This window comes from Chlorocebus sabaeus, chromosome 21, assembly GCF_047675955.1.
Source record: "Chlorocebus sabaeus isolate Y175 chromosome 21, mChlSab1.0.hap1, whole genome shotgun sequence".
In the NCBI taxonomy this organism is placed as follows: domain Eukaryota; kingdom Metazoa; phylum Chordata; class Mammalia; order Primates; family Cercopithecidae; genus Chlorocebus; species Chlorocebus sabaeus.
The window spans coordinates 29,717,657-29,738,022 of NC_132924.1; the positions used below are offsets into that span (position 1 = coordinate 29,717,657).

Here is a 20,366-nt window from a genome sequence, read left to right on the forward strand (position 1 = left end):
CTAGAAGGAAAGGAAATTGCGTTTGGTTTACTAAAAAAAATCTTGCCTTCCAAAGGAAGAGTTCAGCTTTCTTTGGGGAGGGGTCCCATTTGGGACTTCTCAAATAGTAGTCCAAGTGCTGGAATTTTTAACCCAGGCCATAAGAGAAGCAGGCATGAGCAGGAGATTTGATTTCTGTGTCTGGCCAGCTGTCTGCAGGCAGCCGAGGGGATGTGGAGGGAGAACAGTGAAGAGAGGGGCTGGCTTTGGGAGGACAGGAGCCCTGAGGCAACCTGGATCTGCCATGTGAGTTGGTGTAGCCCCAGGTGGGGCTTCCTCTGGGGTTGTTTAGTTTGGAGTTACCTTCTCCTAGGTTTCTCTACTTTCCACTGCCTGGCCAGCACTAGATAGAAATGCACTTGCTCCTAGGAAAGAGTAAAAAATTGACTGTCTTATTAACATCTCTGCTTCAGATTTGCATTCTCCCATTCTTTGGAATCACCATCCCCAGCTGCAAACCACACTGTCAAAGCCTTCCTTCATGTGAATTTGATCTCATCACTTTTGGCTAAACATACTGGAGTTCTCTATCTTTGGGGGCTGGCTATCTCTGAATATGATCTTCATTTTCTAAGAGAATTCAATGACAGTATGAGTCTGTAGAACAATTTTCTCTACTAGAAAACCTAGCTAATAAATTCCCTAGAATTTTTGTTTTTGTTAGTTGTTTTTCTTTCCTAATGATTGGGCTGTTCAAGGTAAAAATGAGGTTTTTTTTTTTTCATTTTATTTTATAATCTTTTTCTTTTTTTTTTTTGGTCTTGCTTTGGACCTTTGGCCAAGCAGGAAAATAGACTCATTGTGCACATGGAATTTCATTTCGTAGCTCATCAGTTAAATATTCGAGCTAGTAAGACGGGAGATTCTCTTACTCTGTTATCTCCTTTCTCACCCCTAAATATTCTTGTGGAAGGTGCCAAGAGACCACCAGTTTATATATATATTTTTCTCATTAGCATTTACTTGTTCAAAATGTGGGAAAGGCCAGAAAGCAATGGATAGCTTTGCAAAGTTCATTTTTAATACGTGCATCATGGAAATGAAATCACTGGTAGGAATGAGAAGAAATGTACAAAGACCTTCCATTCTCAGTAGCATGTAGATTAGATGTAAGAGACCCATTAGAAGTTTCTAGAGATATCCAATTCTTTTCAATTTGTACCCTGCATGCCAATGAAAAACAAAACCAGAGGATAAGATGATCGTTCAGATTCTCACTCATTTCATGGTTATTTGTGACATTTTATCTCAGTCCACTTTCCCATGAGTGAAACACATGTGATCTGTAGTCGTGAGAACCTGTAGTTAACTATATGAGCCTTGCTGTGCATTTTGTGTTTATCTGAGCCTGTCTTTTAACGTCCTGTCCCTTGAGGGAACTAAGGGCTGAGAACCAAGCTTTCCAAAGTGGTCTATGTGTCGGCGGTCATAGTGGTCTCTGGAGAAAAGAATGGAGACAGGCTAGGACTTGGAGAAGAGTGAGTCATTGTTACCCAGAAATCCTGGAGAACACTGAAGGCAGAGCTGGAATTCGTATTGTGTGTATGCAGTTGTTGCGTATTCAACTTCCCATACCAGGAAATCTTGTGCCCAACTGGGAGGTATCTTTCTGTCAACTTAGAAACAGAGCACAAGTTATGGTTTTTCAAAGCCAGCTTGTTAGAATATTAAGCCTATTTATAAACCTCATTATTGCAGCACCCATATGGCTCTTGCTCAAAGATACTCACTTTAAAAAAGTGAAAGACTGCCAGGCGCTTCATAATTTAGCATCAATGTTTAATTGACTCTCACTTATCCAGGCTATTAGAAACGATTTCCAAATCATCTGTTTGACTTTGGAGTACTTGATGCTTACATTTGACTGCAGGTGTGCCCAGTACTCTGGGAACTCCTAGCCATCAAAAAGCAAATAAAGACCCCTAAAAGCATCCTTGCTCCCACCTCAGTGTTGTTTCTTGCTGTTTGCCTGCTTGTCTTTACTCTGCCCCTGGCTGTGGACAGAATCACCCCTTAAGCTTGCTTAGTTTCATTCTTTATCTCCCTGACTGAGGGCAGGAGATGGAAAATGAAGTTCAGAGTCTAGAAGCTTCCGCTTTATGACACTGCAGTGGAGAGCTTTGGGGAACCTATTTAAATATTGGAGGCCAGTGCTCTTTGCCCTTTGATGATGCTCCTGTTTCAGAATCTGCCTGTCAGGATGTGACCAGCTGGCTGTAAATGCACCGCAGCCATTGAGGGGAGTTTTGGGGCTCATTTCCCCTGTTGTGCACAAGCGCACGCACACATACACATGCATCATTTAATACTTCTTGGGTAATCCACAGTTCCATTGAAACATTCCGAACATAAATAGACATTTTCAGTGAAGACCAGTGGTCTTCTAATTTACTTAAGAGCTAAATGAGTATGGGTTAATCAATAATTCTAGTCATAGCACATGAGGTCTCCGCATTGAGTTACAACTTCCTGAGACTGCTCAGTTTTTAGGGAGTTATTGATAAAAAGGACTTGTTTTGAAAGATAATTTTAGATATTTCTAAGGATTATTGCGATATCCAGTTCATAAGTACCCAGGTTTACTTTCTTTTTTCCTGCCTTTTGGGCAATGGCTCAGCTTTGACATTTGAGAGGAGTGTGTGACTCTGCTAGGTTAAGTGGGACATTGCTGGGGTGGGTGGCAGGGTGTACAGGCAGGCACAGGGCCCTTTAGGCATGGGAAAAGCTGGGCAGTGTTTCAGCTCATCCTCCTCTTAGCAGAACTGAGATTAGCACCTGCTTTCTTTGTGGTTCAAGTGTTCCAAGATAAGGAGAATTGGGAGTATCTAATTTTTCCATTCTAGAAAAGCAATCTTCAACCTTTTTTTGTGACTTTTATAATCAATGAAAGACTTTTGATCAAGTAAGTTTTGAAAACCTACTGAATTATAATGCCATTATTATTTATGCAATACTACTGTTTTAGTACAGTAGCTGACTCTTGAGCATTTCCAGGATGCCCAGCACTATACTAAATGCCCTGCATTCATCATTACACTTAACTCTCACATCACCCGTAAAGCAGGCACTGCTGTTACCCAAATTTCACAGATGAGGAAACCGGTGGTTGGAGAAGTGATATAAGTTGCCAAAGATCATGCAACCTGTCAGATACAATAAGTTGGAGAAGGGATTTAAGCTCAGGCAAGTGATCTTAACCAGTATGCTGTAATGCCTCTCCTTAGAAAAACAGAAACAACAAACGGATGAAGCCGTGTGTGTGTGTGTGTGTGTGTGTGTGTGTGTGTGTGTGTGTGTGTATGTGTGTATGAGAGAGAGAGAGAGAGAGAGAGAGAGAGAGAGAGAGAGAGAGAGAAAACAGTAGAGCTCATTCTAGGGAACAGACGTTGCAAAGCGCCACTCTAGACCTTCTTTGAGGTGGTGTCCTCAGCCTGGTCTTGTAAAGATGCCCTTGCCTTCTCTCCCAGCATAAAGCTGGCCTCTCCATCTTCCACCCTGCCAACTTTGCCAGGTCCCAGAGCACAACAGCTCTTTGTCATTCTCTACTTTCTACATCAGCTTGGTCTAGCTATATGAAATCTTGAGGTTTGTAGTGTGTTGTTTCAAGTTTCAAAACATTACAAATTTACATTATGTTTTAGAAACAAATTTTAAAAACAGGCCAGGAATGGTGGTTCATGCCTATAATCCCAACACTTTGAGAGGCCGAGGCAGGCAGATCACTTGAGGTCAGGAGTTTGAGACCAGTCTGGCTAACATGGTAAAACCCCATCTCTACTAAAAATACAAAAATTAGCTGGGCTTGGTGGTGTGCACCTGTCGTCCCAGCTATTCAGAGGCTGAGGCAGGAGATTTGCTTGAACCCAGGAGGAGAAGGTTGCAGTGAGCCGAGACTGCACCACTGCACTCTAGCCTGGGCAACAGAGTGAGATTCCCTCTCAAAAACAAAACAAAACAAAACAAATTTCCTTTGTCTTTCAGATTTGAGTCAGGGATTCTGTTGAAATTCTTAAAAATAGAAGGCCAAGAATAAACTGTTTTTTTTTTTTTCCCCAACTCATTTCCTGCATTTGGGTGGCCAGAACACAGTATGTTTTATTGTTATTAATTTTATTTTGGTTTTGTCTAGTGTCTAAGTTTCTTGGTAGTATCTTTTGCCTTCTTTGTATAAATTCCTTAATTTTCTTTGAAGGCTTCAGAATTTGCCTTCTGTCTCAGCCACTTTAAGGTTCTGTATCCTTAGGTAAGTTACTTAATCTCTCTGAGACTCACTTCTGTCAGGTGGAAAGTGGGTAGAACCTCTCAGGGTTTGTAGGAGTTGTAAGTGAGTTAACTTGTGTAAGAGGAATGGAATAGAGGAGGTGCTCAACAAATGTGAGCTCCCCAGCCTTCTCATTGCTTTTCCCCTGTGTGTAGGAAACCACAGCTATGGTGGATGTCCTCACTGCTCATTATAAATCATTGCTTAGTAGAAGGAAAAAGAATAAAAAGAAAGCATTTTTGATTAATTTTTGGGTAAATGCATTCATGAATTCAATAACAACATATTGAGCAGTTGCCATTTGCTGAGCACTATGTGTTAGACAAGAAAGAAACACTAGCAGATGTCAGGTAAGCCATCATTCTTCCCACAAGCATAAAAGATCAGGACGATGAGCAGTCATAAGTGCAACGTGGTGGGTAAGCTCCGGCCACTATGGGACACACAGAAGGAGTGTTACCCAGTTTGGGAGGCCCTAGAAGGTCTTTGGAAGTGATGTTTCAGTTGAGAACTGAAGGATGAGTAGGGCTCAGTCAGGCCTTACCAAATAATCTGAGAGTTGGATCTTGAGTAATTTTTATGAGTTGCATTTTCTCTTGTGTTTTAAGAGCTAACCTCCAAACCCCATTGTAAGATGACACCATTTGGGTTGATTTTAGGGCTATGTCTAGATGGGAGAAGATTGAAGGGGGAAACTTTACAATATCTGAAGCTGGGAATATATCTATGAATGTGGGGAGTGTCAGGAAGGTGAGTTGGACCGAAAATCAGACTTCTGGTCTGTCTTTCTTTGGGTCTACCAGATGCACAACCCATCTTTTGATGTGTATGGATGACAGTTACAAATAGTCCATTTATTTAGCTAACCATGTGCCAGTTAATGTGCATGCCCTTGGGATAGATATAGGGATGCATATAACAGACATCTGACCTCAAGAAGCTCAGAACAAGGGACCAAGGGGCCTAAAAGTCTTAGAATGCCTCTTACATGGCAGGCACACGACATGACAAATTTAATACATTAGCTCATTTGAGATCATCTCATCCATTTCATAGATGCGGAAATGAAAGCTTGATTTAGCACAGAGCTTGCCTGAGGTCTCACAGCTAGTGAGGGTGAAGTTGGGTTTTTGAGCCAGGTCTGTCACACTCCAGAGCCCTGTTGCCTTTCCACAAAATCACAGACATGAGACAATGCAGTGCCATGGAGAATGGTGTCAGAGAGGTTTCAGCATGCTGTGGGAGCACAGAAGAGGGTGTGTAATGTGGCTCCCCACAAGAGGTGCCCCTCCCCCTGGGTGTCATCTTTTTCTAAAATATAAATTTTATTACTCTTCCCGCTTAACTCTGTCCTTAGCACTTGCCAGCCTTGTTTCCTGCTACCTCACTCGATAGTCCCTGCTTGCTGGGCTGGTTTGAGACCATGAGGCATACCCTCTGTTTCCGCTTGCCGTATACTTCCATATTTCTTCCTACTGACATTTCACCCGTCAGTCAAGACTACCTCTTTCACAAAGCTTCCCTGAGCCATCCCTTGTATTTGTGCTTTAGGTGCATGTCTTAACTTCCTGTTTAGAATTTGCATTCTTTCAGAGAGGGGATCCTACAGAGTTATGAGGATTAGCAAAGTATATCAAGTGCTTATTGCTAGTAGGTGCTGAAAATGAAGCTTTTCTTATTTTTGTTTATCTTTGATTCTTTCAGAACTCCAAGCAGTGCCTTTGTATATTTCTTTGGCAAGTGCTAGGAGAATTCTGTGGAAATCAATAGCAAGGGCTGTCTTCTTCTGACCTCCGAAGATACTGTCTGCTGATAGGATTAGTTTGACTTCTGAGTAGAGGCTAAGGGCATTCTTCTTTTCCAACTGCCCCCTTGCCTTTGGACCTTGTATATGCTCAATGGGTTATTTTTTTCGTCTTGCCAGCTGTGCCTTATATCAGTTTATTAGACTGCTGTGCTAATGAGTCCAAGGGCACAGGTCACACCCACAGATCACTGTGCTCCCTGCCTGAAGGTGAAGCTTCTGCCCTTGGCTGCTGCCTGGAAAGTGTGAGCTGTCATTGGTGACAGGGTCCAGGTGTGAGAGAGTGATCAGTGCACATGCATCACAACTTTTGGGGAGAGTATGAGGTAAACCACACAAAGAACTTGCCCTTGGGGAGCTGACATTCTGGTGAATTATCTCATTTATTTCTGATAACAAGGTCTCAGAAGAGGGGCTCTGATTCTTCCCACTTTATATACAAAGAAACTGAGGTTCAGGGGGATTTCATAACTAGTCCAGCATTGTAAAGCTAAGTGCTAGAGCCAAGATTGGAACATGGGTAGTTTGCTTGAAAGGCCAAGCCTTAATCCACTGTTCGTCAACCTTCCTCCCTATTATATGTGATATAATTGAAACATGGAAATATATATAGTCCTGTATTTGTATATATCTTTATAGGTAACTATATAGGTGTATCCATATTTTAATATTTTTTTCTATTATAATACTCACTCTTTAAAGAAAATTTGGAAAATTCATAAAACTAAAAAGGAGTGATTTATTCTCCTACTACCCTGGAGTTATGGCTGTCATTCTGTGTGTCTCCTTTAAGATAAATAGATATCAGTACATATCTAGTCAAGACCACACTGTCGGTTCTGTGTTACATGCTGCTTTACACGCCTGACACTGCCCTGTGTGATTTCATTTTAACAGAGATGTAACAGGTCCTAGTGATTCTCAATTTGAAACCTCTTTAGTTTACAAAAAAATATGGTGCACAGCTCTCCATTAGCAAATCAATGGTTTGCTTCCTGGGTACAGTGACTGTAATGGAAGTGCAGGTGTGGAACTAAGGTCTACTGGGAACCATTGTACTTCCCGGATATGGTACAAGGAGATGGATTTTCTTTCCTTAGCACTTCCTCTCCTCTAATCCCCTCCAGTACTGAGCCTATAGAAACTCTTTCAAAGGTCTTCAGAGTCTACAAAAATTGACCCACACATGAAGAACGTTGGGATATTGGGACAACATACATTTTATGGCCATTTTCCCCTTGTTTGCCACTCTGACCTGGGTCAGAGCAGATGTTACTAGCTTCATGTGATAGATTAAGAAGCCTGATGCACAAGATTTGCCTAAGGCTAAATGACGGTAAATAGCGGAGGTGGGCTGGAACTAGGTCTCTTCTGCTTCCTGGGGATGGTTCCTAATGCTGGTTCCTAATGCTCTTCTCAACATTTGCTTCTAGACTTTCTCATTGCCCCTTTCCTCACTTCTTGTTTTGAAGACCTTATGTCTCATCTCATAGTTTAGCTGCGTGCTTGCACATTTACATGAAAAAAGGCACATCCTTAAAGAGACCTCAGTGCTAGATGTTGGGGATAATAGTAACAATAGTGACAACATAAATAACTGATAATTATTCACCATTTAACCCATTTAATATGTGCCAGACAAAAGAGATGTTTTGTAAGTGTGTGTTCATTTACTCTGCAAGAACCTCATGAACTTGGTAAAGGAAGGATTGAGGTTTGAACCTAGATTTTGTGGTCTTTAAAGCCTGACCTCAACTAAAATGCCGTGGAACCTTCAAAAGGAAAAGGGAGGACACGGGAGCAGAGCCACTGAGCTCTTGGGATGCTATTTTTTGCTGTAAAGGCTTAGGTTCTGTACTTCTGACTACAATATAACACAGCATTCCCAAACTTTTAACTAAGCTTTGAAACCCATAAGCTTCACAGAGAAACCCCCCTAAGAAGTGTTGACCTCCATGCCCATCCTCACTGAAGTAATCCCTTTCTTACCCACTGCCTGCCACAATCCTTTTCTGATATGTGTTTATGCCTCTTTTCCTACAGGAGGAAATATAAGAAAACGTCCCAGAGGTAAGAACATCTTTCTGAGCTGCAACTGGTTGATTCATTTGTGGCCCAGCTCTTCACAAGTCTGGGTCATGGTGGACTGGAATTGTAATAAACAGGCTCTTGGTTCTTTCTCCGCATGTTGCCTGCTTTATCTCCAATCGTGACTGCTGCTGTAATTAAAAATTGATTGCAGGCATCTAGTGAGGCACAGTAGGTGGATGCCTTCACATGAGAGTGGATCCTGTGGGCTCAAAAGCTTGTTACTGCCATGCTGTCTAGTGATTTTCCTAAAACCTTGACCAGAGAGTGATTGGGCTGGCAGGGACTGAGGGTTTATGGATGGGGAGCACAAAGCAGTCTTTATATGCATGTTTAGTTTCTGAATTCTCCTTTGTCTCAGACTCTCCTTGCTGATTTGCCTGATTTGCTGACAAAATGCTATTGAGCTCAAAGCACAGGTACAGATTCCTTTAAGGGCAGTGGCAGTCTTTCGATTTGACTGTGGAAAGGGTAATTTTAACTAGAATGACATCTGTCATCATCCCTCATGTGCACAGCCTGCCTCTGGGCTGTGCTTTGCAGACTGTTTGGCATAAGGAGCCATGAGGGATCAGGTGGTCACTGGCCCTGACCTATGTGGCTATTAAACATTGGACTTAAATCTTCCATATTTATAGTTCAAAAATGACTTACCAGGTTTTTGAGTATATGGCCTCCTAGGTCCAATGGGAAGCCCATTTTTCAGTGCATATGTGATTTTCATTCCCCGTTACAGTACCCGTTGACAGATGTAGTTTGCTGACTTGGTGGAACAGCGTGTATATTTGTGCATGCACGTAAGTTGTGACTATGGAGAGGGTGAGTGGGTTCTCTAACAATAGAATAATGAAATGAGCTTAGGAAATGTCATGTACTTCCTGGTGGAATTTATTCATTGGTTCATCTTTTAAAAATTATATATATCTAAAGTGTATGATATGTTTCCTTGTATATATATACATACACATAGTGAAGTCATTACAGTTAAGCAAATTAACATATTCATCACCTCACGTTGTTCATTCATTGGTTCATTTTGTATACACTGCTTTCTGTTTTTTACAATGATTTCTTTTCACAGATTTAACTGGACAATAATGACACAGATGGTCTTCCATGACCTCTTTTATTTCTCCAGTGTCATCTCTTGCTACTTCCAACCTCCATCTTTATTCTCTAAACCTTAGCTATGATTCTCCATCAAAGTTGGGATTCTAAAGGTCCAGCTGATCATGGATGCTTTCTTAGGAAGAGCTTTCATAAACTTTTAGTAAGCATATTATCTTAGGCTTATCTAGGGGTGTAGATCTCATGTATGTTAGACTTTTCTTGAGTTAGGTGGTCCATAAGATTATAATGGTGCTAAAAAATTCCTATTGCTTAGTGACACAGTAGTTGCAGTAACATTGTAGTACAATGCATTAGCTTTTCTATGTTTAGATATGTTTAGATACCCACATAATTATCATTGTGTTACCGTTGCCCACAGTATTAAGGACAGTAGTATGCTGTACAGGTTTGTAGCCTAGGAGCAATAGGCTATACCACACAGCCTAGGCATGTAGTAGGCTATACCGTCTAGGTTTGTGTAAATACACCTGATTTTCACACAATGCCAATATTGCCTAAGGACACATTTATTATAATGTAACTCCACTGTTAAGTTCTAGAATATTTATTCTTTTTATTGGGAAGAATTTGGAAATAAAGTTGCTTGACCTTTTGCTCACCAAGCATTTGAAGCCTACAATTCAATCTAGAAGGCCTGTGTCTGCTTTTGTTGTACTTAATTGGGTGTTATGGAATTAAACAGATTACATGCGGATTAAAAAAATGATTAATGCAATTAAAATTTGCCTGTAGGTTTCAACAATGGCAGTTGTAGCTGACCACTTTAGTTTCGCCTTTTCTAATGAGCATCGTCTCACAGTAGAGATTCCTGTGTTGCATGGTCTCCTCCAGGGGTGTCCAATGGAGAGAATACGGTCATGAGTTCTTAGTTTCTGCTTCCAGTTGGGCCAATAAAGCCCCTTCCTCATCCCTCATTTATTCTTATCACTATAGACAGAAACTAAAAATCATGGCTTCAGCCTGCCAAAAGCCTAAAATAAAACAAAACAACAACAACAACAACAAAATAAGGTGGGTTGAGCAAACTTGGGTCCAAAGGAATGGTATTATAATTTGATATGCAGCATAGAGTGCACGAGTCATTGAGAGGAAAATGAACTAAAACTTTAAAGCTTCCTGGAGATTGCTGTACTTTTCTAAATATAGTGAGCTTGTACAGATGGCTAAACAATTCTGTCTTGTTCAGGTTCGTTGGACTCACGGTAGTAATTGCATGTGAACCACTGAGCAGGATGTAAATTAATCACTCAGATTAGAGGGCACAGTAGTCTTCAGTAGTAAAAAGTAATTTATCATTTTCACATGTACTTAACCTGGAGTATGAGGTGCTTCAAAGTTGCCTCAATTTTATTTTAAGGAGAGATACTTAGACAGTGAGAGGAAGTTTTACAAGAGAGCTGCTCAAACCTGTCAAGGTTCAAGTTACAATGTCAATTTTGTTTTGAAAGTGTGTTTTTTGCGTATCTGACGTGAATGCTGTTGCATTTTTTATTTTGTCACTGTAATGAAAAATAAGCCAATTGCATTGAACAAGCTTTATTGAAGTCATTTAAAGTGTGAATTAATAGAGGATCAGTTTGAGCTCTTCTAGTTTTAATGAGATACATATTTTTATATGAAGTAGATCCATGTGCTTCTGATCCATCACTGAATTACAAACCATCCTCAACTTAGTGGCTTAAAATAACTTTTATTCTGCTCATAATTTTGCAGGTCAGGTATTCAGGAAGGACTTGGCTGGCTGGTTTGAATCCGATCCACCTGGTGTCAACTGGGGCTGCTGGAGATGGAGACTCCACTTCCAAGATAGTGTCTTTGCTCACATGTTAGGAGTCTTGCTGCTCTTTGTTTCTTGCACTCTCCCTCTTTATTTTCTCTCTCTCTCTCCCTGTCTCCCCACATAGCTTTTGTCCTCCAGGGTGCTTCCATCTGGCTTGGACTTCTTACTATATGGTGGTCTCAGGGCAATTGCACTTATCTGGTTTCTTAGGTCAAGTGTTCTAAGAGACACAAAGTAAAAGCTGCTAGTCCCTTAATTATGGCCTGGGTCCAGAAGTGGGCAGAGCATCACTTCTGCTGTGTCTTATTAGTCAAGCTATCACTGAACCTACCCATTCAAGGGAATGGAACATAGACTAAATCTCTTGCTAAAAGAAGTGTTAAGAAAATTTCCAGCCTTCTTTAATCCATATAGCAAACCTTCAGCCTTTTTCAGAATAATCTTGCTTGAGACCTTCTCTGGGGATCTGTAGATTTGGAGTAGGTGGATTCCTCATTTGATGAATGGTAGACAATTTTAAATATATCTCGACACCCCCCCCGTCAAGTAATGGTCTGTTTGAATGTTTGCTTGCGTACTTGATGGTTTTTTTGGACTGGGAATAGCTGTGATTCCTTTTTCATGGTAGGAACAAACACAGCAATGTGGACTTAACTGGTGAGTTTAATTCTAACTGCAGTTATTTGGCTGGAGTTAATAATTAGTCAAATAAAGTAGGTGGCTTAATATAGGAAAACTAAATGATATAAATGTTATATTAAAAACATTTCCAAATCAAGTTCCCCGTGATTTGGACATCAAGGGGAAGACAGCCCAGGATACAAAAATAATCTACATTTGTTTGTAGTTTTCTTGCTAACTTTCATTTTATTTCACTTACGTATTTGTTTACCTATCAAAATCTTGTTAAAGACAAAAAATCCCACAGCTTTCAAAGTAATTGTCATCCTACTACAACACAATTGAGGCAGTTATCTTTCTTTAAGTATTTCATAAAGTCTGAGGCATATTTTGGTAGGCCAAGGGAATGTTTTGATAATAGTAATTCTACTGAATCTCACTCTTAGCATTAAGGAGAGTATACTAATCTCTTCCAAGACCAAATTTCAGTAGAAATAGTGATTTCATAAGTCCTCTTTAGCGGGTTAGCAAGGGAATCAATAGGTAGTAGGTAAGCCTCTCCTTGTACAGAAAACTTTATTGGATTGGGTTTTAAATCCATATAGTTAAGGGGAAACCATCCTTTTGCTTGTGAAGGAATCTCGTTCATGAGGGTCAATCATTACATAAGATTTGCAGAAGTGGTGAAGTGGTAATTTGATGGCTAGAGAGGATCATGCAGTAAACCTGCTTACCCATAAATTTCTCATCCGGTTTCTTTTAATATAGCTTCACTTTCAAGTTATCAGGTCTGGCTTGCAGAAGTTTATACCTTTGAGAAATACCTAGAAATAATCAAATACTTATGGGCTGCCCTTAAAGAAATGAATTGCTATCAGAGCTGATGTTGCAAGCTGAATCTATGATAGAAGTGCTTCCAACACACATACACTCTCTCTCTCTCTCTCTCTCACACACACACACACACACACACACACACACACACCCCTATTTCAGTATGATAGGGGATTAAGAAATAGAGGCACAAATTAAAGACATATCCACAAACCTGGGGGAGTTCTACAGACACATGTTCAATTTTCATGTGTCTGGATTATGGCAATACTTTGGTCAGAATGTTTAGGAGTTGGAGTTGTGGCTTTAAAAAGCCATACCACATAGTGAAAAACTTCATTAGCATGAACGTTTTTATTGCTTCTCAGCCTTTTGGCTAAGATCATGTGTAGCATGAACATTTTTGTTTATTTGTTATTAATCATAGCACTGTTTAGATAGTTTAGGTAGAAGTTGTAGCTCTTACTGTGTCTGATTTATTCATTTTCTAAATCTAGACATATTTCTGTGAGTAACTTTAGCCAACAGTGTCTCTCATATTTTTGATAATCATATTATATTGATAGTCACATGCACAGTACTTTACAAAAATCTTCCAATTTAACAAAAGTTTATTTAATACTTACTATAGTATATTGCCATATAGTTCAGTAAATACTGGAAATAACAACATATGTACAAATGCCTCTTTTAATAGGTACACAGGCTGGTAGGTGAGATACAGGTGAACAAAGGGATTATAATAAAATGCGGTGAGTGCTATAATAGATATAAGTATTGAAAAGTCATTGGGAACAACCAGGTCTGTTGGGAGGACACTTACATTATCGTATACTCTTCTCTCACTAGATTACAAAGTAGGCCTCCGATATTGCTTATTATTTTTGGTGCTTGAAAGTATGGGCATACTGAAGTCTAATAGGATAACCCAGAATCTTTTCTTCTTGTTTTCTTCATGTTTTCAGTTATTTTAAAAATGTATGTTTTACTGACTTTTAGGCTTTCTTTTTGTTTCAAAAAGGCAAATGGCTCAAAAATATTCTAGACACTAGGCGGAAGACGGCCCAGGATACAGATGTGTGCAGATAATTGATAACCTGGATATTGTACATATAGATAATAGCGTGGCCTCTATCTGTGGCAAGGCAAAGCAAGGAGTTATTTTTCTCTGCAAATGTCTAATGTGTTATTTCACTTGGATTTTGACATGGCTCAGTAATCACACTTGATGAACCCAGTAATTGATTAAATCCAGCAAATGATTCCCTTAGTCAGGCCAGCCCATGTTCGGCCTTCATGAATCGGCATACCTAATAAGTCATCAACAACAGCCACCTTTGCTGGTAATAATAGATTGTCATGTGTGAAGGGTGGGAAGGCAAGTGGTTATCACCCTGTGGGAGGCTGCCTTCTAAGCAGCTATATCCTAGGATGGGATGTGGTACATCTTCTGCTGAACTCTGCCCCTATTTCCTTCCCAGGATATATTAAGGCCCATTGGTTAATTCCGAAGTTCTTTCAGCATCTTTGAAATAGAATTGGTAGACTGTTGTCCCCTACATTTGCGGTTAAAAGTGGCAGCTAAACAACTTGTTGGGAAAATTAACAGGGGCGACACAGGATAAATCAAATCATACATTTTTGCATACTGAATGCACAACCAATCCTGCATTCTCCTTCTTACTTAGCAGTATTAATTTTCAGAGCCTAAATGGTAACATCAGGGACAAGAGGCTCTTCCAAAAGATAAATCCTTTTACAAATATTTTCCTATATTTGTGATGACTAATACAGTCTCAAAGTAGTAAGAACAAGTGCATCAGCCATGAGAATGTGTCCAGTTTACATTCCAAGATTGCCACCTGCATCAGGGTGACTTTATAGCAGCCACGGTGGTCTGGTTAGAGCTCCAGTCACAGATGGATGCTGAGACTTAGCCTGCAAGGGTAAGTCCTAGGGCAGTTAATGTGAGAAAGGGCCAGCAAGCACTACAATTTCAGGTAAAACATGGCTGGGGGTAGAAGAAGGGGAGTGATGGAGAGTCTATATAGTTTTGATCAGAGTTGAGTATAGGCAACCATCACTCATTCACTCCTTACTCAGTCATTCACTCACTTACCCCTGCTAATGCATCAGCAGGAGTCTGGGGGTGGGGGCGGGGGCGGGGGTGGGGGCGCAGCACAGGTGTAGGGATCTAGGCCTAGAAAGGCTGTTTAGAGGCTTTAGCCTGGGAACTAGGCATAGGATGAGAGGGTGCTGGGATGTAGTAGGCATAATAGTTCAGGCACCTAGTCTGGGTGGTGTATCTAGGCACCAGTAGCAGGAGTGACCTTGGCATGGAGCTGTCATTATCTGAGTCAAGAGGATCATCTAGGCACAATTCATTCATCTCTTCCATCTTCCTTATGTCTGGTAATTACTACCTTTCTTCCAATTATCCGGTATCAAAACTTCTGAGCCCCTTTGTATGATCTTCTGTTAGGTGTTTCTTCAACTTTAACTTTTTATTCTTCCTCTGCCCATGATCAATGGGTCTCTAACAGATTGTGGACTTTTCCTTCACATTACTTTGCCTCCCATAATCTTGGTCCAGTCTCATCGCCTGTCTCTTAGAGTATTGAGTAGCCTCTTTAATCTCTTTCTTTACTCTGGTTTCTTCATCTTCTCCATGCTGCACACCTACGTCTGATTACTTTCTCCACAGCTCCTCTGATTGTGCCCTCTATGTTTGAAAAATAACAACAAATCTCCATCTGCTTCCTGTTGGCTGTTAAATGCCTGTCTTCTTCTCTTGGATTTTAAGGCTCTCAACACTTGCTTCTACCTAAACATTACTGCTTTGTCTGTTACCTCCTTCCATTCACCCTAAGTTCCAGTCAAGCTGAACTCCTTACTGACTGTCATATTTGCCTGATTTTTTAATGATCCTTTCTTCTTTCATATTCTTTCCAGTACTCTAAATGTTCTCATTTTTATGTATTGAAAACCCATCTTTTCTTCAAGATCCAATTCAAATACCATCTCTTTCAATGGAACCTTCTTAGGTATTTCCACCTAAAAGAGTTCCTGCTTCTCTAATTCTGTATAAGTGTTAGTGGGGTACATGTCATTCTTTGTGGCATCACTGATTTTTTTAAGTGAGGAATATGCTCCCCAAAAGCACTGGGTGTGAAATATGTGTTGACTTTAATCAGATTGGGATCCTTCATATATTTCTATCATGAGTCAGAACTGACATCATAGTTACCAGGTGGAACTGTGGGTAAATAAGTTTGGATTGTGACTCATACTTTCAAATGGTTTTGCAGTTGACTGCATACTCCCACATGTAGACTCTTATTTGACCCTCACACTGGCCGGTGTAGAGGCCTGTGAGGTCAGCAAGACAGATGGCATGCATGGCAAGAACCAGTAAGTACATAATTGCTTTAATCATTGACTCTGCCTTTCTTTTCTTTTTTTAGTCCCTGCAACATGGAACTCAAGTTTGGGTGGAAACACTGAGAGTATTTTAGCTTTAATCAGTGCCTCAATCTCTGTGTTTCCTCTACTCAAGCCATTAATCATGGAGGTGCTCAGTACAATATCAGATGTATTTGCTCAGGGTAGATCATTCTGAATATTTGATAACTGTGGTTGTGCATCATTTGACTGTTTGGTGTTTTGCCAAAATGGTTTTGAGAATAAGTTTCTTAGATTGCCTAATAACACTGAAGTGCATTTTCAGGACTGTCAATAGCACTTATGCCTGGGCATATCAGGGTGCTTCAAAAGTTATGTCCAGACTTTAAGTTACCTGAGGAGGCAAATCTGTAAATCCTTCCCAATCCCGGTGGCTCTCAATGCTAAGAGGCACAATGGACAGGGTTGAGTCAGTCATTGGTGTGGACCGCCATGCTGGGGCCAAGTTTAACTTCCAGCAGCAGCAGTTTAAAAGGCAGATTTTGGACTCCCTGGAGACACTGGTCCAATGGAGTAGATCAGCATTTCTTAACCATGGACTATTGATGCTTTTACTATAGAGGCTGTCCTGTGCCTTATAGGATGTTTGGCAGTATCCCTGGCCTCTACCCACTAGATGCCAGTAACGTCTCATCTTCCCCTAGTTGTGGCAACCAAAAATGTCCCCTGGATGTCAAAATCACCTCTAGTTGAGAACCATTGGTAGAGAGGTAAGATTAAGAATCACGTTTAGGTTCTGTCACTTATTTAGCTGTACCGAATTGCTCCTCTCTGGTTCAGTGTCCTTGTCTGTAAAGAGATGAGATTGAATCTGAAAATGAATATGGTCTTTAGCTCAGAAACCATATTCTCTGGTTCCAGTTACTGAGGTCCTTCCAGGAGGAAGTCCAGGTCACTGAACAACTTCTGCAGTGATGGCTGGCACTCTGTGCTATTTAACCGAATCACCCAAAAAGAACAAAATTGCCAGTTAGCACAGAGATCACTGGGCAGGTAACATAGTCTGTGCCCCATACATATTGTCCTTTAGCCCCTAGCCAGATTACCCTTGGTTTAAAATACTTCTAAATTCACCTAATTAATGAGAAGTAATCATGGGACGTTAAAAGTATTGCTAAAGCACAAACTTTGGCAAACACATAGGTATGTCCAAAGGGCCGCCTACTGATTGAAATCTATTGTGTGTCTACTGTGTGCCAGGTCCTTTACATACATTTTCTTATTTGATCTTCATAATGATCCTGTTTTACAGAAGAGGAACTCATGGAAAAGAGGTAACTCAACCGAGGTCACAAAGCAGACAAATGGTCGGGCCAGAGTTTAAAGGCAGGCCTTTCACATGTTGAAAGTTTCTTGAGTTCTTTCTATCGCTTTGTCTTTATACTTTTTTTTTTAATGGAGTCTTGCACTGTTGCCCAGGCTGGAATGCAGAGGCAAGATCTCAGTTCGCTGCAACCTCTGCCTCCCCCGTTCAAACGATTCTCCTGTCTCAGCTTCCTAAGTAGCTGGGATTACAGGTGCATGCCATCGTGCCCAGCTAATTTTTTTGTTTTTAATAGAGACGGGGTTTTACTATGTTGGCCAGGCTGGTCTCAAACTCCTAACCTCAAGTGATCCATCTGCCTTGGCCTCTCAAAGTGCTGGGATTACAGGCATGAGCCACTGTGCCTAGCCTGGCTTTATAGATTTTTACAGCTGTGGAGCCCCTCCTTTGTTTTTATTCCCCAGATGAAGCAGCTTAAAACTGAATAAAGTCAACACATCAAAAAGATCTGCCTTTGGTAGTTCATTTCCCTGCTCTGCCAATTGTTCTTTTCTCCTCAGACATTTTATGTTTGAAAGTTTTTGTATTTGGCCTTAACCTAAAAGTTGAAGCTCTCAGGAAAGTTTAATGAAGACTTTACAAAAAAACAACAAGCTATATTTAAGTAACGTGATTGAAAGGGAAAAATCCTCACCTCCACCACCAGGTTCTTTTTTCAAAATTGTCTATTTTCGTACTTAACATCTTAAAGTGCTTTGAAGCAATGTGATCAGTCATACATGAATACATAACTCTTTATGCATAAAAAAGTAAATAACAAAAATAGAATCAGATAAGAGAAAACGTGTTCTGTATTTTTCTATCCTCTGATTTAATATGACACTGCCTTTTCAAAGTTCGTGAGGTCACTGCCTGAATGTTTCCCTTTTCTATTCCACAAGTGAAGTCATGCTCAGCTCTGCTTTGTTTATTCCCATAAATTTGGGTTGTTGAGAGAGGTGGCTGGACTGATGAACTTCTAAGCAAGCTGGAGGGAATATGTCACGATGAGAACATGCTTTGGAAGGGTTTGTCTGTAGTCTGTGCCCTGCCATGAAATTGGAAGAGTATAGGGTTGGAATACAGAGCAGAGGTTTGGAGTTGTCCATACTTGGGTTGAAATCTGAGTCCTGTCATGAACCTGGTGAAATGCTTTTGTGGGTTTCCTCTACCTACTGGAATCTATTTCTTTTGGTAAATGGAAGTAGTATTTGCTTCCTAGGGTTTTTGTGAGCCTGGAATGAAATAGTCTATGTGAGGCACATAGGAAGTCTCTGGTGTGTGGAAAATGCCTGGTCACTGAAGGCTTGGGACTTCAGTACCAGAATTCAGTGACCACTGTGCAGAAGGCTTGCACTTTGAGATGGTACAGGTGGAAGTCTTGGGTACTCCAAGGGAACTGGTAGGAAGCAGACAGGTCCTGTTCTTCAGGGCCTCTGTGAGGCAGAGGCTGGATCTTATTTACTAAAGGGTGGAATCAGCCTTAACAAGGGATTGGTGACTGTCTTTTGGGGCACAGGGAGTAGGACTTAAAGAAGATTGGGGTAGGTGCGGCAGGAGATCAAGCTACATGAGGGCAATAGGCATTGGGACATGGACCTTAATTAGGAAAGGAAAAGTTTGGAAGGACACAGTCTCTTGTGGCCATGGAATATCTTTCTACAGGAAGGCATTTATAGTTTGGCTTCATTTTTAGTTTTCTATTTTGGAGGAAAATTTATGTTCTTTAGACTATCACAGAGTAAACAGCATTATATTTCATTGACTCAGAGTATACATTCTCATGTCAGAATGCCTGGCTTCTGATCAATTATATTCTAAGCATATGACCTTTAGTAAGTTACTTTACTTCTCTAAGCCAGTGGTTCTCAACTGGGGGCGATTTGGCTGGTTTGGCCCTAAAAGGATATTTGGCAATGTCTACAGACAGTGTTTGGTTGTCACTTCTGGGTATGGGGTATATTACTGGTATCTAGTGAACAGAGACCGTGGATGCTGCTAAATAGTCTATAATACATGGAACATTTCCACCACAACAAAGGATTATCCAAACTGTTAGAGTGCCAATGTTGAGGTACATAGTTCTAACTTTACCTTCTTCTTTAAAAAGGGAATAACATACTTACCTTATGGGTTTGTTGTAAGGGTTAAAAGAGATAAAGATTAAAAGCATTAAGTGTATATCCTGGCTTTTAGTAAGTGTAAAGAACATTTTAGCAATCGTTATCAATGTTACTATTTTGACTTGTTAGTTATGTAGTAAATTTGTGAATTATGTTTCATAAATGTAGCTGAAAATATTTTATAGGTGTATTAGATACATTTACATTTCACAAGGAAAATTTTTAGAGGTACTTTTAATCATGCTTTGAAAGAGATTTTAAAGTTGTCTTGAAGGGTTAATATTGTGTGGCTTATATAAACACAGTATACTTCTTCCTGAAACAAATTAGAAATCACAAGTTCCACCTGCTATTATATTTTACTAGTCCTGAAAAGCACAGAATCACAGGTCTTAAATGGAACACTTTGGTATTATTGTACATTGTTACCTAGGAGGCAATAAAACAAAATAAATTTACTGGGAAATGAAGTTCCATCCCTTACTTGTAGGGGTAGAGAGAGTAAATTATAATAGTGATTTCAGTGAAAATTAGTAGGTCCAAAGCAAATCACAATATAAATGGGAATAGATTCCTACTTAGTACACCCTGATGACACAAAGATCCTTAGAAACTGATACAAGTCCAGTGCTTCTGAAAGCCTGGCTAAATGTGGAGGCACAGGCAAGTTCCTTCCTGCTGCAAGTTTCTGAATTGCTGTGCTCTGCCACCAGGGGACAGGGTCGTCCCTGTTGTCTTGTCGTACTCTTGTACATACATAAATGGAGGACTTTGTGTTGACTTTTCTACAATTAGTTCTTTAATTTTTCAGATGTGTTCCACCATTAGATCATAATCAAGAGTTCTCAGAATTAGCACTGCAATTAAAGCATGTGAGAACCCGATGTGAGCAATATGGACTGTGAGATGTGCAATCATCC

The 20,366-nt window shown here is 40.3% G+C and overlaps 1 protein-coding gene across 9 annotated transcripts in view; it reads left to right on the forward strand.

Annotated features, from left to right (window-relative positions):
* PDE1C (phosphodiesterase 1C) overlaps positions 1 to 20,366 on the forward strand; it is a 634,171-nt gene that overhangs the window by 228,578 nt on the left and 385,227 nt on the right. For 4 of the 9 annotated variants that reach the window (XM_073008992.1, XM_073008994.1, XM_073008993.1 and 1 more), the window contains one exon: positions 8,148 to 8,174. The exons of 4 other annotated variants lie outside the window; for them this stretch is intronic. In XM_073008992.1, the coding sequence (XP_072865093.1) occupies positions 8,148 to 8,174 (27 nt within the window). Of the gene's footprint in view, positions 1 to 8,147; positions 8,175 to 15,757; positions 15,970 to 20,366 lie in introns of those variants that run through there. One more of the 9 variants, XM_073008995.1, reaches the window with a different exon arrangement.